This window comes from Phyllostomus hastatus, unplaced genomic scaffold, assembly GCF_019186645.2.
Source record: "Phyllostomus hastatus isolate PE091 unplaced genomic scaffold, TTU_PhHast_1.1 phas_scaffold_129, whole genome shotgun sequence".
Classification (NCBI taxonomy): domain Eukaryota; kingdom Metazoa; phylum Chordata; class Mammalia; order Chiroptera; family Phyllostomidae; genus Phyllostomus; species Phyllostomus hastatus.
This window is the reverse complement of record NW_025334009.1, coordinates 4,821,739-4,849,141: the sequence shown is the minus strand read 5'-3', so window position 1 is coordinate 4,849,141 and position 27,403 is coordinate 4,821,739. Positions and strand designations below refer to the sequence as shown.

The 27,403-nt window shown below is 62.7% G+C and overlaps 3 protein-coding genes across 13 annotated transcripts; all 3 read right to left on the bottom strand.

Moving 5' to 3' along the window:
* Window positions 1-203: 203 nt before the first annotated feature.
* On the bottom strand, window positions 204-11,385 carry USP19 (ubiquitin specific peptidase 19). Of its 11 annotated transcripts, none has more exons than XM_045856645.1 (27): window positions 11,018-11,199; window positions 9,570-9,832; window positions 9,309-9,347; window positions 9,068-9,196; window positions 8,849-8,982; window positions 8,473-8,775; window positions 8,139-8,355; window positions 7,852-8,008; window positions 7,688-7,759; window positions 7,456-7,571; window positions 7,132-7,352; window positions 6,852-7,047; window positions 6,642-6,775; window positions 6,374-6,532; window positions 6,179-6,289; window positions 5,624-5,734; window positions 5,437-5,538; window positions 4,593-4,733; window positions 4,384-4,502; window positions 4,018-4,155; window positions 3,606-3,919; window positions 3,391-3,501; window positions 3,075-3,291; window positions 2,835-2,987; window positions 2,576-2,736; window positions 2,316-2,494; window positions 204-684 (listed from the first exon to the last, which is right to left on the bottom strand). In XM_045856645.1, exons 1-27 carry the CDS (start codon window positions 11,068-11,070, stop codon window positions 568-570), a joined length of 4,167 nt encoding a protein of 1,388 aa, XP_045712601.1. In that variant the 5' UTR covers window positions 11,071-11,199; the 3' UTR covers window positions 204-567. The 11 variants fall into 11 exon arrangements, with proteins under 11 accessions (XP_045712601.1, XP_045712603.1, XP_045712602.1 ...); XM_045856647.1 differs by having other exon boundaries at window positions 7,132-7,346; XM_045856646.1 differs by having other exon boundaries at window positions 8,473-8,772.
* Window positions 11,386-11,583: 198 nt separating this feature from the next.
* LOC123830578 (laminin subunit beta-2) lies at window positions 11,584-23,210 on the bottom strand. Its single transcript, XM_045856964.1, has 33 exons — window positions 23,127-23,210; window positions 22,963-23,048; window positions 22,672-22,844; window positions 22,444-22,576; window positions 22,289-22,362; window positions 21,697-21,885; window positions 21,541-21,604; window positions 21,101-21,303; window positions 20,885-21,005; window positions 20,372-20,560; window positions 19,980-20,159; window positions 19,748-19,860; window positions 19,417-19,496; window positions 19,197-19,329; window positions 18,858-19,016; window positions 18,653-18,780; window positions 16,775-16,907; window positions 16,397-16,589; window positions 16,170-16,313; window positions 15,726-15,957; window positions 15,476-15,639; window positions 15,172-15,396; window positions 14,866-15,083; window positions 14,660-14,756; window positions 14,199-14,571; window positions 13,919-14,103; window positions 13,609-13,850; window positions 13,180-13,528; window positions 12,643-12,850; window positions 12,424-12,565; window positions 12,161-12,337; window positions 11,910-12,069; window positions 11,584-11,830 (listed from the first exon to the last, which is right to left on the bottom strand). The coding sequence occupies exons 2-33, from the start codon at window positions 23,045-23,047 to the stop codon at window positions 11,694-11,696; spliced, it is 5,403 nt and encodes a 1,800-aa protein (XP_045712920.1). The 5' UTR covers window position 23,048; window positions 23,127-23,210; the 3' UTR covers window positions 11,584-11,693.
* A 2,311-nt stretch (window positions 23,211-25,521) lies between these two features.
* Window positions 25,522-26,875, bottom strand: LOC123830722. Its single transcript, XM_045857249.1, has 4 exons — window positions 26,678-26,875; window positions 26,431-26,569; window positions 25,835-26,024; window positions 25,522-25,756 (listed from the first exon to the last, which is right to left on the bottom strand). Exons 1-4 carry the CDS (start codon window positions 26,873-26,875, stop codon window positions 25,522-25,524), a joined length of 762 nt encoding a protein of 253 aa, XP_045713205.1.
* Between the last annotated feature and the right edge of the window lie 528 nt (window positions 26,876-27,403).

Here is a 27,403-nt window from a genome sequence, read left to right as displayed (position 1 = left end):
GGGGTCAGGCAGGCAGGCCCCACAGATCTGATGGCACAGGGGGCATCACGACCCACGAGGCCTGAGGCGAGGACCTGCCATCTCTCCTCAGACCCGACTGCTGGCGGGGTCTTTAACACAGAGACACACCACACACCACACACACACCCCTCAGATGGTGGGAAAGGGAGGTGGCCGCAGCACCTGGTGCATCAGTCACTAAGTCTGCGTATTTATCATTTATTTTTAAAATATATTTAAACAGCAGCAATCACTTCCAAAATGCAAAAAAAAAATTACAATTTTTAGAATAAAATTATAACGTTTATAATGCGAGTCAGAAAGAATTGAAGGTACAACTGAGAATCAAATCACCCAGCACTGAGGGTGGCTGGAGAAGCCAAGGCCCACTGGTTGGGGGTTCGAGCTGACAAGAGGTCCCAACCTGTAAGGTTCCCACCCTCGAACCGCACCCCCAACTCCCCATGGATGAAGCCAGTGCCTCTGGGTTAGAGAAGGAGAAGCGGCAAAGAGCTGGCCCTCTGTGGGGGATCCCCAAGCCCAGTTCCCCCACCAGCCGGGGACCTGCTAATCGACCTCCTCCATGTTGCTGTAGGTGGGGGCTGGGCGGTCCACAGGGGGGACGAAGCGTTCAGGGGCTGTCCGCGTGGGGGCCACCTCGGGGGCCTGGCCAGGGCCTAGTCCCTGCAACAGAATATGAGGACAGGGGTTGGGGGCTGCTCAGTATGCTGCCTGGCATCCCAGGGGTGCTGGCTCGGAGCTCCGGCACCCAAGGGAGGACCCCAAGGCAGGCGCAAACAGCAGTGGCATTGAGACAGAGAGACGAGATCAGGCCTGAACAGTCTCGCTTTATTAACACGTTAAATACAGGAAGCTGCTTTGGCAGGGCTAAGCCCCAGGCCGAGGGTCAGAGCAGCAGGATGAACGGACAGACAGCTAGGAAGACACCCACCCTGGGATGCTTTGCCCCTGCAGGAGCCACGGCCCCCACTTTCTCCCTCCGGATGCACACACTGAGGCCCAAACCCAGAGCTGTCCCCCAACAGAGGCAGGCGTGCCTGGTGGGCAGGCAGGCAGGCCAGCTCACAGCAGCTGTCTGCAGGCAAGCTCATCTCCAGCGACTCTGGGATACCAGAGGATAGAACACGTTGAGCACGAGGGCCACCAAAGCTGCCACGGTGCCCAGAACAAAGTACCGGAGGCAGCCCTCATCTGGTGTGGTAGGGCCACGTGGCGGGGGGCCCACCCAGTCTTGGGGCCCCCAGGGACCCAGGGGCGCAGGCCCCTCGGGTACCGGCTCCTCCTCGGCCTCCAGCTCCTGCCAAATCCGGGAAGCCTAGGGTGTGCGGAAATGGCCATCAGCACCCAGAGTGGCAGGAAGGCACCCACTGTCCCTGAGACCCTGGCCATGACAGCCCTACCCGAGGTGACCGGCACTAAACCCCTACATCCCAGGCTAAGCAGCAGGGAGGTGAGCCAAGTGGGCCATTCGCAGGGTCGTCTAGACTAAGAGCACCAGAGTAGATGAATCCTGACAACATTTTGACCTTAAGAAGATTCCTAATCAACATGCAACTTTTTGTGGCAATGTGGGGCTAGCCAGTCAGTTTTTTAGTGCAGGCCTCCCACAGAGCGGACTGGCTCATGGGGGACAGAGCTGCCCACCCCAGTAACCTCCTCCCACCGCCGGCCAGGTCCCGACCGCTGTCTTCCGTGGGGATGTCTGGGTCTGAGTGCAGAGGGCTCAAGGCAGGAGAGGACAGCGAGGAGACCAGCATGGAAAAGAGGTGCAGCTACGCCCACCAACCAGGCCTATAGCACCCCATGGAGGAAAAAGGAGAGAAGACCCCAAAGGCTCAGCAGAGACAGACGCTCACCTCAGGGAAGGCGACAGCCCCTCTAGGCCATGGCCAGCCTGGACAGGCCTTGTCCTGAGTGCACATCACAACACAGGGACCGTCACAAGTGAGGGTTTACGGGCTGGCGTGTGGGTAGCATGCAGAGGAAAGCTGGGAGGCTGTGAGGTACAGTCCGTTCACAGCACTGTACCCAGCGGGGTTCAGGGCAGATACTCCGCCTGTGCCAAGTGGGGGCGGTGTGCACGCCAATGGCAGCATGTTGGCGTGTGTGCACCTAAGCGTCCCTACCACAAGGCGATCCTGCCAGCTAAGGCTTTACATGCGGGAACTCTGCCTGAGACTCACGGACTGCAAAGCTGCAGGAGCCTGTGGCTGGAGGAGAGGAAGCTGTGCCCAACCCCCACCCAGCTGTGAGTCAGGCCCCACTGGCCTGGAGAACGCCCCCCCACGCCTCACCTGGCTGGCAGCAGCCTCAGCTGCAGGGCCTAGGTCGGCGTGGTGCTCAGAGTGACCTGCCCGCGGGGGCCTCTCCACGGGAGAGTTCCGCCGGCGGTAGAAGAGTACATAGGCGTAACGCGTCACGACCTGGCTCTCGTCTACTGTGGTCACCGTGCTGTCATCAAATAAGCGCCAGCCTGTGGCAAGGTGGAAAGAATGTAAGCATAACCTACACCCCCGCCCCCACCGCCTGTCCTGCTGGCTGCGTGTGGCCTCACCCACGTCGCTGCGCTGGCTGCTGCGGTCACTGGGCAGGCGTGCGCACGCAGTGTAGTGGCCGCCGATCATGCCCCCGTAGTGGTTGATGACGGCATACAGGTCGTAGCTGGGCAGCTGCTCCTCCTTCTGACCGATACAGAACTTGCTCAGGTCCAGGTTCCTGCAGCCCCGACCAGACAGTGAGAGAGTCTGCAGGCGCCCGAGGTGCCTCCCTTGGCCTCCACGCCCCGCGCCCAGTCACCAGGACCCTCCACGCACCGAACAGGGAACTCCACCAAGTCGTTGATCTTGTCCCGCCAGATGAAGCTGCGGAAGGAGAAGCGCTTGAGCTGCACGATGAGCACGTTCGGCAGGCGCCACAGCAGCAGCTGCTTGGAGGCCTCGCGGTGTTGCTTGCACTGCGGGCAGTACCTGAGAGGGCACGGAGCGGGCGTCAGGACCAGCAGACAGATCTCCGCCCCACGCCGCCCCGCCTCCTGCCCGCCGCCCCGGCCTCACCAGGCCTCCTCGGGCGCCAGCACTTCGGGCCGGGTGAAGAGGTTGAGGCACTGGTCCAGGGTGAAGTGGCCGGCGCGGGCGGCCTCGCCGGCAGAGCCGGGATCCTCGGCACACTCCAGCTCCTTGGAGGCCACCAGCACGAACTCCTGCAGGCGCTCGTTGTTCCGCCAGACCAGAGCCAGGCTGCAGTCGTCTCCCAGCTCCAGCGGCGTGTCTCCTAGAGGTGGGCGGGGAGGGGGGTCAGCCATGGAGAGCGGCCAGCACCCCCCACCAGTGGCCCCCACCCCACCGGTGGCCCCCACCCCACTTCAGACACCTTTATCCTCTAGCCGCTGCTCTCGGCTGGATGCATCTATTTTGTAGATAAAGAACTGGGGTGTGTGGGAATTCACGGCCTCACTTGGGTGTTGGTACCCGGGCACAGCAGCTGGGAGAGAACACGACAGTCAGAGCTCCCCCGCCCAGCAGAGCTGAAGCAGCTTTCCCCGAACTGCCCTCCCCAGGCGGCAGGGCCTTTCACCAAACCCTCACCTTCAGGCCGGGACACCCTCTCACCAGCTGGCAGGGAGCCAACCTCAGTGGGCCCAGTGGCCAGCATCTCAGAAGAAACTCCACTGGTGCTGGGCACAGGGCCCCGATCAGGGGCTGCCCACACCCGGGGGACACCCGTGTCCCCCTCAGCCACAGGGGTCACCAACTGGAGCTCGGGCGGCTGAATGGAGTCCCTCTCACTGTCCCCAGCCTCCAGGGAGCCAGTGGAGTGCAACAGGGCGCAGCCAGGGCCTTGCGACTCCAAGGCCATGCGGCCAGGCTGGAAGGGCGGCTGGAACACGCTCACAGAATACCTGGCAACAGGCAGCAAAGCAAATGAGAATCCTGACAAGCCCATCTAGCACCTCTGCCCCCTACCTGCCCCGTCCCAATTCAACCACTGGACACTTACCGGGCATAGCCCTCTAGCAACTGAGCAAGACGGGCGTAAGTCAGGCGTGAGGCAGGTACGCTGACCAGAAATGGGTAGCCAATGTTCTCAGGGCGGCAGAGGCCCTTATGGTCAGGCCAGTGGGTTTTCTGGCAGAGCCTGGAGGAAAGGGGGAGGTAAGGACAGGGCCTTAGCCCCGTGGCCCTCCCCTGTCGCTGTCCTAGGAGCAAGCCTCTGGCCTTAGAAAATGAGGACACCAGCCCTGCCCCCCCCAGGGGCCTGGTAGAGCAGGGTGCTGAGTGGAAAACTTAACACATATTTGGGGGGAGGCAGGGTGGCAAGTGGCAGGTGGGGAGGGGGGATGGGGCAGACCGAGGGGGTCCTCACTGGTTGCAGTAGCCCACGCGGTAGCACCGAGTGCAGCGCTTCAGCTTCTCATCCTCCGACTGCTGCTTCCGCTGGCAGGCTGCGCACTTGGAGATGGGGATGCTGGGCACCTGGGGGCGCTAGGGCGGGTCATCTGGCTCAGCAAGGCCAGGCTGGGCGGGAAGGCTCCCCCCACCAGGGCGCCGTGCCATCAGGTGAACCCCACTCACCTGCTGCACCTCTAGCACCACCACCCGCTCCTTAGCCAACTCGGGGGACAACAGCTCAAAGCAGAGAAGCGTGTCGGATGGGGACACAGTGTCCAGGGAGTGGGAGGGCAGGAACACACGGTGGAAACGATTCTTAATCACCTGCGACAGAGAACACCCAGGTCCTGTGTGAGGACAAGCCCTTCCCTGAGCCCTGCCCCAGAGTGCAGGCAGAAGGCCTGGCTCTGACCCTGGGTCTCTGGGGAAGCAGGGATTGTGGCGCAACAGGAGCGCAGGCCTCCGCCGGCACCAGCCCCAGTGCCCAACGGGCTAAGGAGCCTGGTGCTTCAGAGTCTGCACCACACCACACGCAGGGTCTCTACCCTGCTGTCCGTTCGTGGAGCCCCACTGAGACTGCACCATGGTTACCGTGGGGGCCACATTCCAGGGGGGTCCTCCCTACCTCCAGCCCTCGGAGAAGAGCACCGCCAGGCTGGAAGCTAAGGACCTTTGGGGAAGACCAGGACACGTATCTGGGGTAATACAAAGGAGCGGCAGACGGAAGGAGAACCAGAGCTGGTGGAAGGACAGTCCTGCAGCTCAAGCTCCTTGTTTGACAAGGGAAGAGCAACTGCAGGTCACTAACGAAAGGGGGAGCAAACCCTGACAATGCTGGGAACTGAGGGCGCCTCCAGGGCACAGCCCAAACGCCTGGTGCCAACCATGCCTCACCAGTAACACACCACCTGTTCTTACGCAGTCACGTGCACGCTCACGTGTCCACATACAGATGCCAATGGCCGATCCCGAGGCTCTGCGTGCTGTGAGTATACGTGCTCACGAGCCTGGGGATGGACAGACATACCTCGGCCAGACGCAGGTTCTCGGGCTTCACGTGGACACTCTGAGAGAGGGAGTCCAACACTTCACTCGCGGTGGAGTTCTCTTTGCTGACGCTCACCAGGAACTGTTGTGCAAAGGACAGACAGGGTCCGTGGGGCAGGTGGCCCAGGGGCCCTGGGACAGCACAGAAGGAGGAACTTACTCCTCACCTTGATGGGCTTGCTGTGGGGCTCCCGGGCGAAATAGAAAACGGGGAGAACCTTTTGCTTCTGTGGCAAGGGCACTGGCAGGTAGAGGAACGGGTCAAAGGTGATGGAGACCTGTGGATGCACGGGTGAGACTGGGTGGCTGCCCAGGAGCGGGGGGCAGGCCCTCGGGTGGCTCTCAGGCCCTCACAGCCAGCAGCAAAGTCTCAGGACACTGGTCAGACCAGGAGGGCCACCGGGAGAGAACCACCCCTCCTCCTGGCCCTTGAGGCCCCGCCCAGCCGAGTCACTTTGTCAGGGTGCCCCTCTCTGCCTTCTCGGTCCCAGCCCTGCCCCTCCGTACAGCTGTCTGTGAGCCCGACCGTCACTTCCACCCCGGCCGGCCGGGAAACCCGCCCTGCCAGCCCCAGCAGCCCACCCAGGAGCCCGACACCTCCCGTCAGCTTCCCCGCCCAAACCTTCCCTGCAGCCCCTGAAGACGCACATGCCTCTGACCTCGATTTGACCGGGCTAGCCAGGCCAAGCGAGGGGGTGTCTTTCTCGGGGTACCCAGCATACCTTGGCACACACAGGGCACACCAGCTTCGACTTGTACTGGCCCTGAAACAGGTCCACGATGAAAGAGTCATTCCTCATCTTGTGTCTCTGCCATGCTTCCTCAGCCACCACCTGAGGGGCAGAGCGGTGAGGACCGAGGGCACCCGGAGGCTGGGGTGTGCATGGGTCTCGGCCTCCGCTGCCCCCATCCCTGACCTCATCGGGCCGCCCGTCGGAGTCCACGGTCTCCGTGTAGGGCTTGTTCTGAATGCGGTTCAGGTCCTCGTGCAGCCCGTCCAGCAGGAAAGCCATGAACTCCTGGGCGTCGTGCTGTGCGTAGCCCGTGAACTGGCTGGCCTTGCTCGCCACGATGGCCTGGATGCAGGGGTAAGGTGTGAGCACGGAGCCCCGGCACCCACCGCGCACGCAGCTGGCTGGACCGCCCCACCCTCTGCAGCAAAGGGAGGCGGCGGCCACAGATCACCTTCAACTTGGAAGGCTGGAAGGCATGGTGGGTGCCCTTCCACAGTGCCCGGAGCAGCACGGCGAAGCCGATGGCTAGTCGTCCGCCTGTTCCCAGTGGGTTGTTGTAGTTGATTTCGGCCTCGAAGGAGCGGTCTAGGGACAGACGGAAGTGTAAGCAGGAGAAGGCACCCCCGTGCCCACAGCCCAGGGCGCCCGGCCCCGCTCTCACCGTGGAAGAAGTCCCGCAGCTCCCGCGTGTTGGACAGGGACTGGATGACGCTGTTCATGAAGCACGTGTTGCCCAGATTGACAAGGCCGGTGAAGCCCGGCAGACACACCTTCTTCTCTTCCTCCTCTTCCTCCTCCACGCTATCTCCACTCACGGGGCTGTGGGGCATTGGAGGCACCATGCATGTGGGCTTGGGCTGTGGGAACAAGGGGGGCGTGAGACAGCGGCCCTGAGGCTCTCCAGCCCCCACCCCTGGCCCTTCCCAGCCCAGGATTCTCACCGAGGCCAAGTGTGGCTCTGGCTTTGGGGCCACATGCTCCATGGGGGTGCGGGCTGCCACGCCGTCCAGCCCTGAGTCCTCAGCTCGAGCCTTGGGTTTCTCCTTCTCCACACCCCGGGCTTCCTCCTGGCCTGTCAGGGTGTGCGGGGCACCTCCCGGTGGGGCCGGATCCAGAGGGGTTGGACCTGTCGGCACGGCAACCTTTGCACCACCCACTGCACCTTAAAAAGGGGGAACGAGGGGGCTGGTGGTTAGCAGCACGTGGCAAGGGGCGGGGATCCCGGGCGTGGCGGGCTGATCCGTGAAGGAAGCTCGTGTGCAGACCTCGTGCAGCTGGGGCCTCCAGGCCCCCCCAGCGCTGACTCTGTCGCTTCCGGAGGCAGATGTCGATGCGAGAGGCTGTGAAGCAGAAGGTACACTGCTCGGGCTCAATCAGGTTCCTGCAGGAAAAGACTGAACTCAGGAACCTAGGCGGAGTGGGTGCCTGGCTCGATGGGCCAGGGAGATGGAGGCCGGGGTGCGACGGGCACAGCGGTGGGGGCCGGGCACCACCCACCTGAGCTTCACCTGCCAACGGAAGATGGTGTGGGGCCCGCAGCCCGGGTGCACTCTCAGGAAGTTCCCGTCCCTGTGAAGGCACAGCGGAGCAGGAGGCAGGACATGAGGCACACTGTCCTGCCCGAAGCACTCTGTCTGCCCCATCGCTTGAGACCCACCCACCTGGTCTGGAAAATAAGCGTGAAGTCCTGCTCGCGGAAAAGCACTCGAGAGGTGTCCCTGCGGATCTCCTTCACGTACACGTGCACCACCACCGAGTCAGGCCCCTTCTCATACGAGTCATTCTTGACAAATGGCAGGTTCACCATGGACTCGGGCTCTACATTGAGACCACAGCTCAGCACCACCCCGGGCAGGCTCCTGCCCATTACTATTCCATTCCCTGCCCACCCACCACCCGTGCAGCCCGACCTAGGGCTCTGCCTGCCCACTCCCAGCCCCATCTTTACCATCCACCAAGGACGCAGCGTCTGCTGCCACTGCCATCTCCTCTCTGGAACGGTCACCTTTCTCAGGGTCTCTGCTCCGGGTCATGGCTGGAGAGACTGGGTCATTCCTGGGGGACACTGCCTTCTCTCCTGCCAAAAGTGCTCGATTCTCCTCTGAGCCCGGGAGGCAGGTCTGGGAGTTCAGCAGTGGTACCCGGAGCTGTTCCTCAGCCTCAGCCTATTCATGGTGAGTTTGTGGGCAAGATCAGCCCTGGGCCAGCCAGGCAGATGGCCCCAGCTGCAGCCCACACCCTTCCCCCATCTTTCAACTCCCACACAGGCACTCCACGCTTACCTGGGTAGCTGGCTCAGCCAGGAAGGGGGGGGCATCGCCCCGGGGTCCAGGGCCGTCTCTGGACCCTTCACCCTCTGGCCCTCTTCGGAGATGCACAGCCCTCTTGGCACTGGGCCCTGCCTGGGCCCCGGGGCCAGCCCCTGCCCCTACCTCACCACGGCCCTGGGCCCGCTTCTGGTTCCGGGCCTCCTGCTTTGCCCGGCGGGGCTCAGAGCCTGGCTCCAGGGCAACGGGAGATGACTCCTGCCCATTCTCCTGGCACTGCAACCCAGGCACCAACTCCTGCGTCCCTAGAGATTTCTTCTGCCAAAAACACAGCAGTCAGGCCCTGTCAACTACAGGGGGGGTCCCTACCCTACCCGGCTCTGTAACTTACCAGGAGAGAGGGCCACGTGAGCTGAGGCACCTTCTTGGACAGTGCCAGCTGCAGGAGGCCGCCTTTGCGAGCCTGCACTTTGGCGCAAGAACTCTCTATCTCGGCATAAAAAACACCACCCCACTGCCGACCACCTGAAGACAGAGGGGGACAGTGAGCTGGGGTGGGGCACATCTGCAGATCTGGGCGTACTGCCGGGCTCAGACGGGATGGACGCACCTGGAAGCCGAACCACGCAGTCCGTGTCTGTGAAAGCAGCGTCCACCTCCTCCAGCCGCAGGGCACCCGCTCCCACACGCAGCTTGACAATCACCTCATCTGCACTCTGCCTCCAATCCAGCAACAGCTCTGTCGGGAGAGTGCCAATGAGACCGCGAGGGTCTGCGGAGGAAAGCTATGCCCCCTGTGCCCCCTCTCTCCCCCAGCACTCTAGCACCCAAAAGCCTACTCACTAACTCACCCTCTTTGGTCTGCTCCTCCCGAGGGGTGGACACTGACCCTGCCAACAAAGAAAAGAATAGGGAACTGGTGAAGAGGAGGCAGCCCCCAAGTCCTCACCACCCCACCAAGCACCATTTTCAGGATCTCAGCCAAGTACCAGACCTCAAAGCTGAGGCTCTGCACAGCCCACCACACGTCCTTCCCTCAGCATCAGACCAACCCGTATGTTCAACAGGCAGACAGGGGGAGAAGGCCACGAGTGCCCCAGGAATGCCATTACCACCTCTCCTAGGATCTCCATCCTTGCTCTCCTGGTTTGCTCGATCCTTCTGCTTCTTCTTACTGGTGGCCTCCTCCAGTCCTGGGGGCCCTCTCCTTGGGCCTGTAGCACTGGCCCCGCCAGACATCTTGAGCCGCTTGGTCGACAGCCAGAGTGCCCCGGGGTCGGCAACGGCGTCTGGGTCAGGGCTACGGCGCTTTCTTCCTGGCCCAGCTATCTTGGCAATTCTTTGTGACCAAATTCTCCAGCAAGGAAGCGACAGCCTAAAGGGAAGGGACCAGAGGTCACTACCAAGGCCCAACAATTTGCTCCTTGGTTACAGCTAGGGCTCAGCAACTGGGGATATCTCTAACCCTACAGAGCAGTATCTCTCTACCACCTGATGTGGCTCTGGACACTCTCAAGACTACTCTGAAAGGGGAATAAATAATGCAAGCAGCTCCTTCTGGCTGAGCCCCACAGATGCCAGCTACACAGAGCTGCAAAGACGGAAGCCTCAATGAGATGCCAGGTCAAGGCAACCATGGCCTGGGACCAGCCTCCTCTACCAATCTGGAGAGGTGCCCAGGGTCCAGCCCACAGGGCGCTCACTTTTCCTTCACTCTCACTGGCTGCTTAGTCACCACCTGAAAAGTAGAAGGTGGAGGAGGAAGGCATGCCAGACACTATTAGGCAGGAGGACCAGGCTCTGTGGCTGAAAACAGACCCAGCCCAGGTGCTGCCACTGCCCAGGCAAGGTTCTGGCACTAAGGCGCCCCACCTGCCACCTGCCAGCTCCCAGCCTCCTCTGAGCCTGCTCCCATACGCTGCTTGGATTTTTTCTTCCCTACATCCCAAGAGATTCCTCTCCCCTTCTGCTGTCCCAAGCAGAGGGGCCTGCAAGAGCTGGGGTGAAAAGGGTATCCAGATGTCACATTACCCTTGCAGCAGCGATCCTGCCCCAGAGCCACAGCAGGACAGGCACCCAGTTTCAGGCTGAAACAGATATCATCCCCTTCCTTCTCAGGTCCACTCACTCATCAGTGGAGCCAGAGACACCGTTTAACCAGTTTCCCACAGACCCACCAGTGAATTCCGGGCTGTTTCTCCATCCAAAACTGAGAAAAAGTGAGGAGGAACTGGGCATCCAGGCCCCCTGGCTGAGACAGTAGCGGGGCGGGGACTAGCTCTGTTCCCCAGGGCGAATGCAGGGGGTGATAACCTTCTGTGGGTCAAATGTGTGCCTGGTGGGCTGAATCTTTAATGACGACAAGTCCAGAGCCAGGGAGCGGACACACTCCGCCTCTATGCACCTAGGCCCTTAGCAGAAGGTCGCGTCCCTCCCCATGCCGGCCAGTAGGGCTGCGCCGGGTTACTGACCGCAGACCAGCGCCCCAGCCGGGCTGCAACCTCCAGTCTCCGAACCCTGGGCCCGCCACCGCCTCCTCCAGGAAGCCGCCCTCGCTCGCCTTTCTGAAGCGGGAGGCCGGCCCCACGCGTAGCGTAACTGCCCCGCCTGCATCGGTGGGCCCCGCACTCTGCGGGGCTCCAGGAGCGGGGGCTGGCACAGGCCGTGACCTTGAACAGGCCGCCACGGGCCCGCGTCGCGTCCTCCCTGCTCCGGCCAAACACGCGAGTAGCGGCCCGTCCCACTCACCGAGCGAGGCCGCCGCCGCCAGCCCTCTTCGGGCCCTGGCAACCCGCTCTCGGTTCCGGTTCCGGCGTCAGGTCGGTTCCGGTTCCGGCGCGCCCCTCCCCCGTCCCGGCGCCCCCGCCACGGCCTCAGCTGCTTGTTTTGTTGTTTCGACTTCTAGGTATAGCCGCGGAGGGCTGAGCGCGGAGCTGGTGACGCACTTCCGGCGGGAGTGGGCACGCGGCGACAGGCAGCTCCGGGGCGGCCCGAGCGGAGGAGGCGGGGCTTTGGTGCCTAGGCTTCCCCCGCCTGGGCTTCCCCCGCCTGGGCCGCGCTGGTGACCGCCTCGAAGTTCCGCCCAGAGACCCCGCCCTCCTCCCCAAATCAGTCCAGACAACACAATAGGGATTCACACCGGTTTATTTGGGGACTTGCAGGTTGGAGACTGTTCCCTGCTTGCAGAGGAACTCATGAGGACCGGGACTGAGGACTGGGGCAGGCTTGGGCAAGGGTCACTGGCAGGTGTTGTAGATCTGGACCTGCAAGTTGATGTCTTGAAGTACGCTGCGCATCCTGGCCTCCAGCCCATCCAGCTGGGCCGCTTTGCCCTCCAGCGCGCGCTCGTTCTCCTCGTAGGTGCCCTCCAGCTCTAAGAGGGGCACGTCTCAGAAAAAGGGTTCAACTCCCACAGTCCCAGAGCTCTGGTGCCCACCCACCCTGATCCTCACCTTGCAGCCGCTGCAGCTTGTCCTGAGCGGCCTGCAACAAGCCCCGGGCCTCATCTCGCAGTTGCTCTGCCCGAGCCTGCGCAGCCAGCACACCCTGGGCCTTGCGCTCAGCCAGGGCTTTCACTGTCTGGTATTGGTCACCCAGTTGGCCCTGAAGCAGCTGGGGGTGTAGAGGGCAGGGTTAGTGTGGTGGCCCACTGGAGGCCTAACCTCTCGCCTCACCCCCTCCAGTTGGCCCTGCTTCAGCATACCTGCTCAGCTTCTCTGGCACGCCCCTGGGCCCTGCTTGCTGTTTCTTCAGCACTAGAGGCTGCCAGACTATTCCCTGCTCGTTTCAATTTCAGAGCCTCCAGGAGACCATCTAGTTGCTGAGCCCGCTCACCTGCTGAGCTCAGTGCCTGCTCTGCACCTGTCATCTTCTCCTGCACCTGCCATGGGTGGGGGCCTAGGGTTAAACAGGTCTATGAGGCACGCCCATAACCTTGCCCCATTGATGTCCCAGACAAAACCACACCTGGTGTAGGGTCTGCTCTGTGTCTCGTGTGTCAACTACTGCCCCCCGGATAGCACCCTGAGCAGCACCCTGTGCCCGCTGGGCCTCCTCCAGAGCCGCCTGTACTGTCTCTGCCTTCTGTTTCTCACCTTCAGCCCGGCTCCTGGGGAAGAGAGGAGATCAGGGCCTGAGAGTATTAGGACCAGGTCCCAAGGGTGGGGGTCAGGGCTGGGGTCAGACCGTGCCCGCTGTGCATCCTGCAGTAGCTGTTCCGCCCGATGCACATCTCCCACAGTGCGCGCTAGGATCGCGTCCACGTCTGCCAGGCTCCGGACCCGCTCTGCGATCTCGCCAGCCAGGTGCTGGATCTGCTCAGGTGACGCTGGGATGGACAGCTCTAGCACCCGTGTGGCCACCATCTCAATGCTATCAGGGTCAGCCCCCTCCTCTATGGGGACACAATCAAAGGCTTAGGGACACATTCCCCAGCATGAGTATAGGGACATAACCTTGGGGTATGGACTCAGGACTGTACACGGGATGTGGGTTTGCTAATAGGCATAAAGATGTAACTACAAGAGCAGGGACTATATGTGGGGCACAGACTCATGGTCATGGCCTTGAGGACCACGAATGGGCAAGGGCTCAGGGGCCAGACATGGGGTCATAAACACAGGTCCAGTATCAGCCCTGACCCAAGTATGAACCCAGGGACACACATATGAACACAGACACAGGGGGAACAACCGCGTGGCCTGGGCCACATGGGAGGCTCACGGCTCAGGAAGTCCTTCACGCTCTGGATAAGTTCCCGCAGTTCCTGGTTGGCCTGCTCCACCTGTCCCCTGGAAGCGTTGGCCTTGTCCAGGGCCGCTTGGGCCCGCTGCTGGGCCTCGCCTGCCTGCCGACGGGTCTCTGCCACCTGGCCAAGGATGCCACCACCTTCTGCCAGTGCCCGCTGCAGTTCTGTCTGTGTGTGCCGGGCCCGACCCAGTGCCAGGTCCGCCATGGCTACTGCCCCGCTGCAGCCGAGGCCCCCGCAGCGGGGCTGCCCATCCTCGTCCCGGCAGCCGGCACCCCCGCAAGGGCTCGTGGCACAGGGTGCGTCCCCCGGAGCCCCACACACCTGCCAGGCACAGAACGAGTCAGAGACCCTGTAGGAGGTGCATCAAACCCCACGTGTCCCACCTTACGCTTGTGTCTCACCAGTTCATTTATGCCCGTCAGGCTCAGGTTGTGGGTACGGGCAGAGAGATCTCCCAGTGCCCGCTGGTTGGCCATGTGCTTGCGGTTAAAGTCCTCCCTCCGGGCACCTATCAGCAGCTCTGTCCGGTGCCGGGTGTCTGCTGAGTTGCTCACAGGGCTGGGCACCGCCAGGGCTGACATGTTGGCACGACGTTCTGCCTCCGCAGACAGGCTGTGGGCGTGGCGGATGCTGTCGTAGGCACCTGTGTTGGGCAGAGACAGTCAGCCGAAGACCGACCCTGGCCTCCTTCGTAGTTGGCCAACAACTCACCCAGGAAGTTCGAATGCTTCAGCAGGTCCAGATGCTGGTCCAGCTGCCGCAGTGTGAGATTAAGTGCAAGCCCGTCTCGCTCCAGACCGCTTAGTGCGTGGTTGGCGTTGTAGTTCTCATCCTGCACATCTGTCAGCTCTGCCTCCAGCCGGGTCAGATGCTCCGTGGCCTCCCCAATTTGCCGCCTGTACCAAAAGGGAGGGAGGTGTTTATAGAGGCGTCAGCCCTAGCGCACCGGGCCTCTGCCCCTTCCCACCACATCTCTCAGGCCCATCCGCACCGCAGCTCCTCTGTAGCCTCCACGAGCTGCGCAGTGGAGGCAGCTGAGGTGTTGCGGGCATGCACGATCCCCCGCACAGTGCCCAGCTTCTCCTGTATGCGCCAGAAGGTGCTTTCAAAGGCACCCAGCACACCCGTCTGCTGCAGCTCCTGCACCTTCTGCTCCAGGCGCCGAGTACGGGCAGCCAAGTCCTGCACCACTCGGTCCCAGTCCCCGAAACACGCGTGGCAGGGGTGGCAGGCGGGAAAGACACCCGAGAAGCCCCGGGCGCACTGGTCACAGCGCACGCCAGATACGCCTGGGCGGCAGCTGCAGTGACCCGTGGCACGGTGACACTGAGGCGTGTCTATCCCACGAGGGTCACAGTCACAGGCTGCAGGAGAGGGCAGACCACAGAGTTAGGTGCCAGCGGAGAACCCCGAGAAGTCCCCCCTGCACCCCAACCCCGCTGGCTCCCTCACCACGGCACTGCAGCCCCGGGTCTCCCCAGTGGAGCTCCTGGCACTCGGAACAGGTCCGCCCACCGAAGCCCGCGTGGCAGTGGCACTGCCCTGTGAACTAGAGTGGGAACAGGACGAGGTCAGAGCCTCACCCGGAGGCTGAGCCCTCGAGACGTGAGGTAGACAGCTAGTCCCATCTACCCGGGGACCCACAGGAGGGTCCATACCTCATTGCAGGTGGGGCCTCTGGCTCGACTTGGGTGGCAGGCACAGGGCTGGCAGCCACGGCCACTGGTGAGATTCCAGGAGTTGGGGGCACAGCGGTCACAGCTAAGGCCCTGGACATTGGGGAGGCATGGACACTGCCCGCTGCCTGGGTCACAGTTGCACCGGTCAGCGGACGGGCACTGCCGGGGATCCGTGCCCAGCAGGTTACAGGTGCAGCCTGTGCCAGACACAGTGAATACAACGATCGAGGGGGAGCCCGAGCAACGGACCCCCACCGCAGCCATCCCCTCCCGTCCCACACTCACGGTGACAGCTCTGTCGCGCAGCCTGCCCGTGGAAGCCAGGCTTGCAGTGGGCACAGCGAGGCCCCTCTGTGTGGTGTAAGCAGCGCAGGCATTGCCCCGTGTGGGGATCACAGGCATCGGGGTCCGTGGGGTCAATGTTCCCACTGCACTCGCACGGTTGGCACTGGCCGCCTGGCCTTGACGGGTCCCCAAAGTGCCCGGGAGCACAAGCGTCACACCGCAACCCTGCCCACAGTCAGGGGGAGGCATGAGTGTCTGGTCCAGCTGCCTCGCCCTGCCCCCACACCTGGGCCTCGCCCCTCACCCGTGTAGCCTGCCCTGCAGTGGCACATGATCTGCTGCGAGTACCCATCCCGATGGCAAGAAGTGGCGAAGTGCCGCTGGCTCCCAGGGCCTTCGGGGCAAGGGCAGGGCCGGCACTGGCTCCCGTGTGGCAGCCGAGGGTCCCCATGGAAGCCTGCAATGCACCTGCAGCAGAGAGGCAGGAATACACTGTGTGTCATCCCCGAGCATCCTGCCCGCCACCAGCCCACTCAGAGCTGCTCCAGGCTCACCTCTCGCAGTGCTCACCCCCGGTGTGATCGCGGCAGCCCAGGCAAGCGCCAGTGTGGGTGTCGCATTCGTCTGCGTGCCCATTGCAGACACATGGCCGGCAGTTAGGGAATCCCCACTGCCCACGCTGGCAGCGGTCGCAGCGAAGTCCGAAGGCACCAGGTCGGCAGGGGCACTGCCCACTGACCCCTTCACACAGGCTGCTGAGCGAGCCCTCAGGGCTGCACTGGCAGGCTGGAGGCAAGGCAGAGGCTGAGCCGGGGAGGGGTTTCAGGGGATGGGGTGGGCGGGGTCAGGGCGGGAAGGACAGGGAATGGCAGAGGACTTCAAGTGACCCGGGGCTGAAAGTATGAGCTGCGATGCTGAGTCAGAGGAAGGAAGGAGGAGAGCCAGAAAGGGGAGGCTGAGCAGTTGCGGGAAGGCGGGGAGAAGGGGAAGGGAAGTACCTTGACAGCCTGCGGGGCCAAAGCCGTAGTAGCCAGGGGCACAGAGGTCACAGCGGCGCCCCACCACGGCAGGTTTGCACAGGCACTGACCACCGTGAGGGTTGCACTCGGAGCTCAGCGAGCCCTGGGGGTCGCACTGGCAGGCTGTGGGGAGTGGGTGCGGGGCTAAGTCAGGCCGGGCCCCCACCCGCACGTGTGCCCCGCCAACCCTCACCCCAGACACTCACGCAGGGCGCCATCGTAGAGCAGCGCCGACAGGCTGATGAGGAGCGGGGCGCAGGCCTCAGAGGGCGAGGTCTTGCTGGGCACCAGACCCTCCTCGTGGCAGCGGTAGCGTTCAAAAGTGGCCCGGCGCTCCAGGGCGGCAGCGTCACCCCCGCTGAACATCTCCAGCACGAGCACACGAGGCAGTAGCACCAGCTGGAGAGATGAGAACGGAAGAGTGAGGTTCGACCAGGGGCCGTGGGGCTACCGTCCGGTTACTTAGTGTAGCACTGCCATTGGCTGCCTCCTTTGTCACAGACTCCTCCTGTCCAGCCGCCACTGTAGGTCCCATCCCACAGGCCCTGCCATGTCGGTCAGTGTGGGGACAGGGGACTGTTCACCGAGTCGATGAGCAGGCTGGGTCCAGAGTAGGGGCCCTCGGGCTGGGCACTTCCCCCTGTCCTCGACAGCTTCAGGTGCAGCGTGTAGGAGACTCCAGGCTCCAGGCAGACAGGTCGGGGAAGCACCATGTGCCTGCATGGAGGGGAAGACCGACATAGGAGTCCCAGGATCCCCGAGGCCTTCATCCTGGCTTCCCCCCACCCCACTCGCAGCAACCAAACCACCGGCGAGGCCGGCAGACGGCCGGGCAGAGAATCTGTACAGAAGATTCCCGCATGTCTCCCTCACTGGGGTCACTCCCTGTGTGTGCGCTGGTCTCCCAAAAAGCACTCCACGCAACCTGGCGACCCCAACAGACTTCTCAGGCACAAATACTGGCCAATTTTCCCTCAATGGCCTCTTGGCACTTCCTCTGACCTTGACCTGCAACTGCATCACCGAGACTGCATCAGCTCCCCGCTCCCTCCCTCCCTCTCCCCTAGGTCATTCCCACCAGCCTGATCACTCCTATCAGCCTGAAAACCATGCTGGCGTTCCTTCACCCGCCCTGAAAAACATCCCTGAAAAACATCTGCGCTCCATCCCCTGAGTCTCCGCCTCGCCGGCGCCAGTCTTTGATCTCCAGCCTGCCTGACAAATTCCTGAACTCTGACTGTCCTCGCTGCCTCCCCTCTCTAGCCTCCCACTACAGGGGGGCCTGTGCCAGGCTCACCAGTGACCATGTCACCAAAGCCGGCGGCCGCTTCTCTCTATCTCATCTGCTCCAGCACTCGGCAGTGCGTGGGGAGGAGATGAGGGCGCTTTCCTTCCCGAGGCCCTCTTGTCTTCCCTGGGACCCTGTCCGCAGTCCGGGTTTCGCCCTGCTCCCCGGCTCCTCCTTCCCTACAAGCCTAACACCAGAGTACCCCAAAGCCTCATCCTGGTCTTCCTTCCTGGTCATCCTGGTCAACTCTCTGGTTATTTCATCTAGACTCACCTCTGAGTGAGTATCTAAGATACTCACTAAGAGAAAATGACATCTCCAACTCGACCCCTCCCAGCAGTTCCAGACGCAGAAAGCCAGCCACCCCTGGGCCTCCCCTGATGTCTGAGGTCTCAGAACTGCTCCTCCCCGTGTCTCTGCCTCAGCAGAGAACCCCACCCCCATCTGGCTGCCCAGACCAAAAACCGCTGCTGGGGTCACCTTCCCACCTCCCATCCCTTCCCCACACGGTTAAGCCATTGGCTCTGCCACTCGGACCCTCTGGAAACTTCCTCTTCTTGCCACCTCTACGGCTACACCTCTGTGCAGCTGCTGTCTCTCAGCCAACCCAGTAGCCTCCAGGCGACCCTCCAGCTTTTGCCACGGCCCTTTTAAATCTATTCTCCACTCAGGGCTAGAGGGATCTTTGCTAAACACGAGTCACAATTGCCAAAATGTTTGCAACGGGCACAGCCAGGTTTGTTATCGTATTCTCTCTACTCCTGCATGTGTTGGAATATTTACGTGATCAAAAGTTCACAAAGAAGTAAAGTGATGAAAAAATACAGGAAGCAAACACTACCCAACACATAAGGAAATAGTAATGAGACCGGTCGCATCACTGCTCGGAGCTCTGACGGCCTCCCTGCCCCCCGCGGGCATTCCCTACAGCGATGCCAGATGGCTTCCCGGGAGTTCCTGCCTGCACCCCCAGAACTAGACCCCCGGAGAGAGCAGGCTTTCTTCTCCCTCCTTCCTTCCCCTGCCCAGGGCCATGCCCAACAGCACTCAAGAAGAGGCACTTGAAGGAAGGGATAGATAAATGAGGGGGCAGCATCTTCCAAGGGCCCTTCTGGGGTCTTAGGGCTGGCCTACAACCTCCCACTACTGTAGATGCCGCCCTTTGGGCCCTGACCTGGTGCCGGGCTGCAGAGTCCCTGAGATGCGGTCGTCCTTGGGCAACACGTGCCCGCACGGGCCGCGGGCAGACACAGGCCCTGGGCGCTGCACGGTCAGTTCCATCTCCGCCCATTGCTCAGGGACCTGGGGGCACAGGATGGTGAAGGAGATGCTCCCAGGCCCAGAGGGTCAGCTCTGGCCTAGGTGTCGCGGGGGCTGACCTGGGGCTCCAAGCGCAGCAGCAGGTCATAGTCCATGGCTCTTGGAACGGAGGTCACCAGGAACTCCAGTGCCTGGCCTTCCCGCAGCCTAACGAAGCCCGGGCCCGTCCAGGACGGAGCTCCCCCAGGGCTTGCCAGGCGCTCCACCACGTCGAGCATCTGGGAGGACACACGGCTGTGCGTGGGGGCTCAGGCAAGGCACTCTCCTTCCGCCACAGCCTGTCCACAGGCCCCAGCTCTGCAGCTGAGGCCCTGCCCAAGGCCGGACACCCTCCCCGCACAAGGCGCCGCCTGTAACCCCACTTCCCCACGCCCTGCCCTCCAACACCCATTCCCTACTTGGCCTCGGGTGTCCTCGGCTTCCAACGTTAGGTGGTCAAGGAAGGGCCGGAAGTAGCCGGGCTGGACCTGATCACAGCGTCGGCCCACCATGTGCTGGCGGCAGTGGCACTCACCCGTGGCTTCGTTGCATCTGTGGAGTGAGTGCGGTCGTTAAAGCAAGGCCCCAGCCTGCCCAGGACGTCCCCACCCCTCCCGGAGCCCCGCATACAGCACTCACTGGGGATCCAAGGCACCCCCCACGTCGCAGTCACACGGGCGGCAGCCAAGCAGGTCATGGCTCAGGCCCCAGTGGCCAGGCTGGGGGAGAAGAGGTTGCTGGAGGCCACCGACAGACCCCCTCGCCACCCACTGGGGAATCCGATGACAGCTCTCAGCCTCTACCACCCTGGTGGAAAACTGGATCCCACCCTTGGCCTCCCAGACCTGCCTCTTGGCCAGGACTGGACCCTAAGCTCTCAGGACCCACTCAGGAGGGCATGGACCCCACTCCCGGCCCTATGCTCTGAGGAGGAGTGCTGGACCCCGAGCCCCGCCCCCTCCAGTCGCACCAGGCAGCGGTTGCAGCCATGTCCCGCCACTAGACGCTTGCAAAAACAGGTTCCACTCTTGGGGTCACAAGGGGTGCCCCCAGGCACTGTGCCCCGTGCATCACACTGACACCCTGCAGGGGAAGGAGGCTCATCAGCACTTTGGGGAGCCGCAGAGTGCTCGTTTTCAGTGGGGTCAAGAACAAGAGGTCAAGGGTTGAGGACAACACAAGTTAAGGCAGGAAGCACGTACGCTGGCAGCCCACAGGGTCGCTGGCACTGAGCCCAAAGTAGCCATCACGGCACTGCTGGCAGCGAGAGCCCACCACATGTTCTTTGCAGCGGCACTGGCCTGCGACCAGCCCTAGGGAAGGGTCGTCGTGCGGGTCACAGCGACCACCGTCTTGGGAGCCCATGGGGTCACAATCACAGGCTGAGGGCAAAAAAAAGTACAAGGCCACCCTGTGCCAACTAGCCCAGCTCCAGTCATCTTCCAACTACCCCCCACCCCACCCACTGCAGATTCCCAGTCTGGCTCCCCCTGTGCCCCCCGCACCAAATCCCCGAAGCCAGAGCCCCAGTCTGGCCCCCCAGCAACCACCCCAGGCCCATCCCTCCCCCTCCCATGCCCAGTCCCAGCCTCACGGCGGCACACGACTGGGTCTCGCGGGTCCTTGGTTGGGTCTCGGTAGAAGAAGGGCCGGCAGAGCTCGCAGCGGTGCCCAGCTGTGTTGTGCTGACACCCGTCACACACGCCTCCGCTCACGTTGCCAGAAGCCAGATACAGGGCCATGTCAAAGTGGCAGCTCTGGGCGTGCCCGTGGCATTCACACTCTGGGGGAGGAGAGTTCGGGGCAAAGGCCTCTTGAGGGGCCGTGTCCCAAGGGTAAGGGGCATAGGGGGCCCTAGTGCCCCCTTGGGTCCCTACCACAGGCCAGAATTTGTGGGTGGGAGCTCAGGAACGTGAAGGCTGCAGCCCTACACTGGACCCCCCACCCAGAACAGATTGTCAAGGAGGACTGAGAGTGTCCTCAGGGGCATCCAGGCCTGAACACGCTTTGGACACAGCCTGGGTGTCCGGGGCTCGGCCGTCCAGCCCTAGGTGCTACTCGGGGCACAGCCAGGCCACAGAGTTCTGGGGGCCAGGGCTGCACTCACTCTTGCAGGCGTGACTGTGGCCGTCCTCGGCCGGGTGCCAGGGCAGATCGTGGTAGAAATCCCGACACTTCTCACAGTTGAGGCCGCGAGTATTGTGCTTGCACACGCAGGCCCCATGAACCTAGGAGGGTGGGCAGGCAGGTGGTCAGCGCTGTCCATCCACGCCTGCTCCTGCCCCTGCCCCCTGCCCCGTACCAGCCACCTGGAGCCCCTCACCATGCCCTCCGCGTGGGCTGGTGCCCCTGGGGCGGGCGCGCACTGCGAGGCGTGTCCGTAGCAGAAGCAGTTGCCACGCACAACCAGCTCGTAGAGGGCATAGTAGTACTTCTCTCGGATCTCCTGCCGCGGGTCCAGCAGGTTGTCCCCCAGCGTGTGCAGCCGCGTCAAGTTCACCCTCAAGTTGGTGATCTTCAGCAGGTCTAAGGGGTAGGGGCAAAGGCTTGGGGGCCAGCTGACCAGTCAGGTTTTGGCTGCCCCAGACCCACCCAGGGGATGCAGCTGCCAAGGTCACCTTGGGAGACCTCCCGTCTGCTACTATGTGAGCTAAATCGGACTTGGCACCTGCCCTAGGAAGCACCTAAAATAGCTACCGAGGCCCCAAACAGCCACCCGCTGGACTCTGGGACCGCGCCAGGCCCGAAGGGTGGAGCACTCACTCTGGATCCGTGGGCTGTAAGGGTCTGGGATAGGGATGGCAGGGTCCAGCACACGGTAGATGACCTGGAGGGGCATGGAGCCATCAGGGACACTGGACCCTGCCCTCAGGCCCATCAGGCCCCCTTCCTGCTCTAAGCCCAGATCCCAGGCCTCACCTCGCCTTCAGTGGACGGCTCAATCTCTGAGTAGCGCGACTCACAGACGACGTCATCCCAGTGCCGTGGGGGGGCCAGTGGGACTCCTGGGAAGTCAGCCCCACAGTCATAGGAGAAATACCGGTACACGCGCCAGGTGCGTCCAAAGTCTGCGGAGCGCTCCACCAGCATGGCGGCAGGGCGAAACGTCTGGGCAGGGGGCACGGCTGGTCAGAGGGCGCCAGGACCCAAGTCCAGCCCAGGCCCATCAGGAGCTCTGTCCAGCGGGGGCCTGCCCGCAAGCAGCTCACAGACAGGTGGGGGTGACCAGTGGAAGCCAAGCAATGATCGGGGAGGGCAGCCACCTCTGGGGGAGGCTCAGGGATCACGGGGCCCAAGGAGGCAGTGCCTGACCCGGCCCGGGATGAGGGCGGCATGTGCACGGCCTGGAGGCGGAAGGCGATGGAAGATGTGGGAGATGGAGGAGCCTCCCGCGCAGCCAGAGAACAGCATATGAGCTCAAGGGGGCGGGGCTAAGGGAGCTGGGACCCTGTTCAGGGGCAAGGGGGAGCCAAGCAGGGGGACTCGAGCAGGCTCCCAGACATGCTGGCACCTTGAAGGTCATAATGAGGTGTGTGAAATGGAACTCAGCCTCCAAGTCCAGCTGGATGGTGACCACAGGGACACCTGGGGCAGGAGTCGGAGGTCAGGGACTTGAGGCTATTAGTGGGCAGCCCTGTTCACCCCACATCCCACCCACGGCCCTACCATTCTCTGACTGCCACCAGGCTGCCCGGCGCTGTGGGGCAAAGCTGGTCACTACATTCTGGATGCGATGGCTGCTCGGGTTTCTAGCAGAGAAGGGGTGCCGGGAGTCGCACAGGAAGCACTTCTTCTCATCCTGGGTTGGGCCAGGGTCAGGGTCAGGGTCAGGGCCTCAGCCAGTGCCAGTCCCACACTGACTCAGCTCCCCACCCCACCGCCAGCCGGCAGCACCTGCAGGTGACTGACGATGCAGTAGGGCTGGGGCTCGTGCAGTCCACAGGTGGATGAGGCGGTCAGTCGGTCAGCCCGGCCCACCAGCAGGTCCCCCGTGGCAGGGTAGCAGCTTCCCTGAGCACAGCCTGGCACATCCGGGGCAGGGGCCTGGGCCAGGGAGGTGGCCAGCACTGGGAACAGTGGATCGGCCAGTTCCACTGTGCTCCTCAGCGGGCAGCCCCAGGGCCAGCTACCCCACCACCCGCCATCACATCCCGAAACCCCTAGGCCTTCACCAGGCCCTCTCACCACTCAGCAGCAGGCCCACGCGGAGCTCCCAGGGCCCAGGCTGTCCCCGAGGGTCCCTCCCTCGTTCCCCCGCAGCCCACTCCATCCTAAAGAGGAGGGGAATCGGGGATGAGCGGTCTGGGGGACGTGCCCACCCATCCCCTCCCTTGAGGCCCCTTGCTGACCCTGCTCGTGTGGGTCCTTGGCTGAGTCCCCACTCAGTCCCCTGTCCGGCGGGCAGGCGGCGGTCCCTCCACTTGGCTGAGAGTCTGGCGACTTTGAGCAAAGTTGGGAATCATGGCAGGAAGGAAAGCATGGAGTGGATCGCAGGCAGGAATGCAACATTGTGCAGAGGCCCCCTCCCCCCTCTGAAAAAGACCCTCAGTCTAGGAACCAGATCCAGGTCAGCTCAGCTGCAAATCTTTATTGTGCCCCGATGCCCAGACCTCTGCAGAGCAAGGGAAAGGTGGTGGGTTTGGGGCTTTAGGCTACCATAGTTAGGGGGTGCACCAAGTAGAGCCATGGCATAAGCAAAAACTAGGAATCTGATCTTTGAGATTTCAAATGGCCCGCGGAACCCAGCCTTTGCCCCAACGGTCATGGGTGTTGTGGCAGTCAAAAGCAACCAGGCGTTCAGACCCAGGGCAGTGCGGGGACGGGGGCTGTCAAGCCCCCCTTTCAGGGATGCAGAAAGCTTTAGGACACCATCCAGAGGGACAGGAGACGATGAGGACACGGGGAGAGACGGAGAACGGCCACCCTCTGCCCGAGGCACAGTTCCAGGGGTCTCTGTCTCCACCAGTCACCGAAGCAAGGAGGCACGAGAAGTACAGCCTCAGTGTGCAAACAGGTGCTGGGTGGCTGACAGCAGACCAAAGAAGAAGCAGGGAGCCCATCCAGATCTCGTGGCTCTTCATCCGCTCCGGACCTTCTGGCCTGCCGGGAGTTCCGGAGTCCCGGCAGGAATGCGGGCTGCTGCCTGGAGCTCTTGCCCCACCCAGGCTCCTGGGACTGAGGCGGGGACCGAAGCTCCGCTCTGCGGGTTGGAGGGCCGGGTCAGCCTGGCTCCGAGGGGCCCGGTGGAGAGTACCTGCAGTCGTGGGCCCAGGGAGCAAAGCTGGGGGTCTTCAGGGCAATCACCAGGCTTCCCAAGAGTTGGGGCAGAAGGTCAATTTGTTGGACTTTCAGGGTCACTGGCTATCTGGAGTAGGGGGGCTCTGGTCACCCTGGGGGTCATGTAGTTGACCTGAGGGGCTCAGAGATACTGAAGGACTCAGAATTTCACATCTCTCAGAGACAAGGATCTTTTCAGCATCTAGGATACTACATGGCCTCAGGGAACTTTACGTGATCTCTCTAATTTCTCAAGGTCAGAGGGCAACTGGAGGACATCATAGGGTCACAGGAGGGTCATTCAGGGTTTGCAGGCACTCAGTGGGGTCTGTGGTCTCTCAAAGTCAGGAGGTTCCTGGGTCACTCTGAGGTCGCTGAGTCACCCAGGCCATCGAGGAGCCCCTCTCGGTGGCCTCCTAGACATCGGTCAGCAGGTGGTATACGCGCTGGCCCACAGCCGCAGGTGCTCAAGCAGCTGTGCTGCCCGCTTCTCCAGGGCCCAGAGCGTGGCCACCTTCTCGCCCAGCGTCTGCTCGTTCTGCACCAGACGGCGCTCCAGCCCTGGGATACGTTGTTCGAATCAGGCTCTGACCTCTGGCCCTAGTCTCTGACTCTGGTCCTCATCTCTGCCACACCCTTGATTCTGACCCCGACCCTACCCCCAAATCAGCTCTAACCCTAATCCACATTTGACCTCCATTCACTCCAGCCCTGACCCCTGGATGAACGAGGACCTGACCTGGACCCACCCTGGCCCTCCCACACATCCCTGTTCCAACTCTGACCCTCCCATCTGTCCCTGCCGCCGCACCACACCTGCCCCACCATGGCCGGCACGCACCCTCCAGACGGCTCCAGCTGTCCTGCACCTGCTTCAGCAGCTCTTGGGCCTCAGCTCGCGTCCGCTGCACCCGCTCTCCTGCGTCCTTCACCGTGGCCATCAGGCTGTTTGTGCCCTCCTGCAACTCCGCCATGCCTAAGCGGGCCACCTGCAACTCCTGAAGCAGGACTGGACCTGAAACCCCACCCCGCCCCTGAAACCTAGACCCAACACATTGCTGCCCAAGGCTCCTGGACAGCAGGGAGTTGTAGAACCGAGACTCGACCTCGGCGCAGCATAGCCTGGGCCCAGCTTTCATCCCACTTCACGCTGTCCCACAGGGTCCCTGAGACCCCAGAGTCCACGGTCCCCGTCTCACCTTGCCCAGGCCCTCAGCCAAGCCCACGGCATGTGCCGAACGCTCTTCTGCCTCCTGGGCCTGCCGCTGACTCAGGGCCAAGCGGGTCCTGAGAGCCACCGCTGCGCCGGACAGAAGCCCCAGGGCTGGGGTCACATCCACTGCCATTGTTATCCGGGCCAGGTGCCCTGCCATCTGGGGCAAAGGTCAGGGCATCACAGGGGGTCACAGCAGGGGAGCAACTAGGTAGAGTGTTCACATGGTCAGGGCATTGAGTAGCATCATGGTGTCACAGTGGGGCAGGGACCTCAGGGGAAAACGGGACCACAGTGGCCCCACGGAACGAGAGGTGCGGGGAGCTGAGGCCGCGGTGGGGCGGCACCTCCTGCACGCCGGCCTCCAGGCCTCCGAGTGTCTGCTTGGCCGCCTGCAGCCCTTGCTCTGCAGCCCTTGCATCGGCTCCTGCCCCAGCCAGCACCCCCTGAACATCTAGCGCTCGGTCCTGGGCCTTGGCTGCGCCCTCCCTGAAAGGTACAGACAGTCAGGAGGCATCCCTTCCTCCCCACCCTCTGACCTCTGCCTCCGGCCTCCTGGCCCTTCACCTGGTCTGCTGCGCCTGACGGAGGACACCTCTGGCTTTGGGCAGCTCCTGGCCTGCAGTGTCCGGGGAAGGGAGGGCATGCTGGATCTGATCCAGCAGGAGGGCGATGCCGGCTGCCCCGCCCTGGGGGAGGGGCACAGCTAGCCCACGCCACGCCGCCAGCTCCACACTCACGGCATCTGCACCTTCCTCTGTGGGGGTAGGAATGTTGGATGTGAACTCTGACCCCTGACCCAATGGACCCTGACCCTAACATCTCACTGACCCTGCCTCTGACAGGACTGCACGGTATGCTGGAGGCTTACAAGGGACAATTATTACATTTTCAGGAACTTGTGAACCAGTTGTTACATGGTAGGTAGACTGTACTCAGCTATGGAGGGGTTACTTCCACTGTGGAAAGGGACACACGCTACAGCCGGGCCCCCAGACCCCCAGCCACCTGTCACACATCTACCAACACACTAGTCCCCCCGCCTGAGCCCTGGTCAGACATTCTGCGTGGCCTCGTCCTGGGAGGAGTGTCACGGCAGGGGCCTGAATGCCCACGGCCAGCCCTCAGCTGGAAGCAGACACACAAGCTTGGGAGACATGTACCCAAGAGAAAACGCTGGATCCTATGCACCGTTGCTTGCACAGCAGCTGTGGAGGCCACACGCCGGGGCCCTCCGGCCCGATGCCACATCTCCCTAGCCTGGATTCCCGTGGAGCTTGCTGTGGCCTGGATCTGCTGCAGCTGGGAGGGGCGGGTCAGAGGTGAAACATGTCTCCTATAGCCCGATGGCCAAGCTGTGGCCCCGTGGCCCCTCCGTGGCTCCCATCCACGGCCCCTATAGCTCTGTACCAGTTGCTGCTGCTGCTCCAAGGCTGCGATCACTGTGTCCAGGCTATAAGAGGCATTACGGGAGACGACCAGAGCCCACTGGGCAGTGGGCAGGGGCCCAGGGCAAGGGAGGACAACACAGGGTACAGGAGCACAGGCCAGCCCACGACCCTGACCCCTGCATTCCTGCAAACGAGATAGGGGATCCAGAATGCACATCTCGGATCCCTCTATTGCTCTACACCCAGGTCGCCCCTAGGAGAGAGCCCTTGCCTTGCCAGCCGCCACCCCCCTCCCCACCAGTGATCCATATCTCCACCCACCACTCCAGCTTTGACCAGGAGTCTCAGAAGCTGTGGGTGCAGCATCTGGACCCTGTCCACCAGCCCTTTTAGTTTTAACTTCCACAAAGCTGTCCCTGTAGGCTGGCCTGTCCCCCTCAGAAGCAGCTCTGTGCACCGCCGGGCCTCTCGGGCCTGTCCCAGGATGCTGTCTGGTCCTCCGAGTGAGGCCACGGTCTGGGCTCTGAGCATGGCCTCCTGGGAAAGCAGGGCTGCCGAGGAGGCCTGGGCCTCAGCATCTGCAGGTGGAAGGGATGGAGAGAGGGGCGGCTTGGGGCTCACTGGCTGGGGCAGCCTCTAGGTCCCCCATACGTGTAAGCAATGGCACCTGGTCCCTTCCTCCTGACTGAGCCCAGCCCCTGCCCACATCTACCAGTCCACCCGCCTGCCCATCTGGCCTCACCTT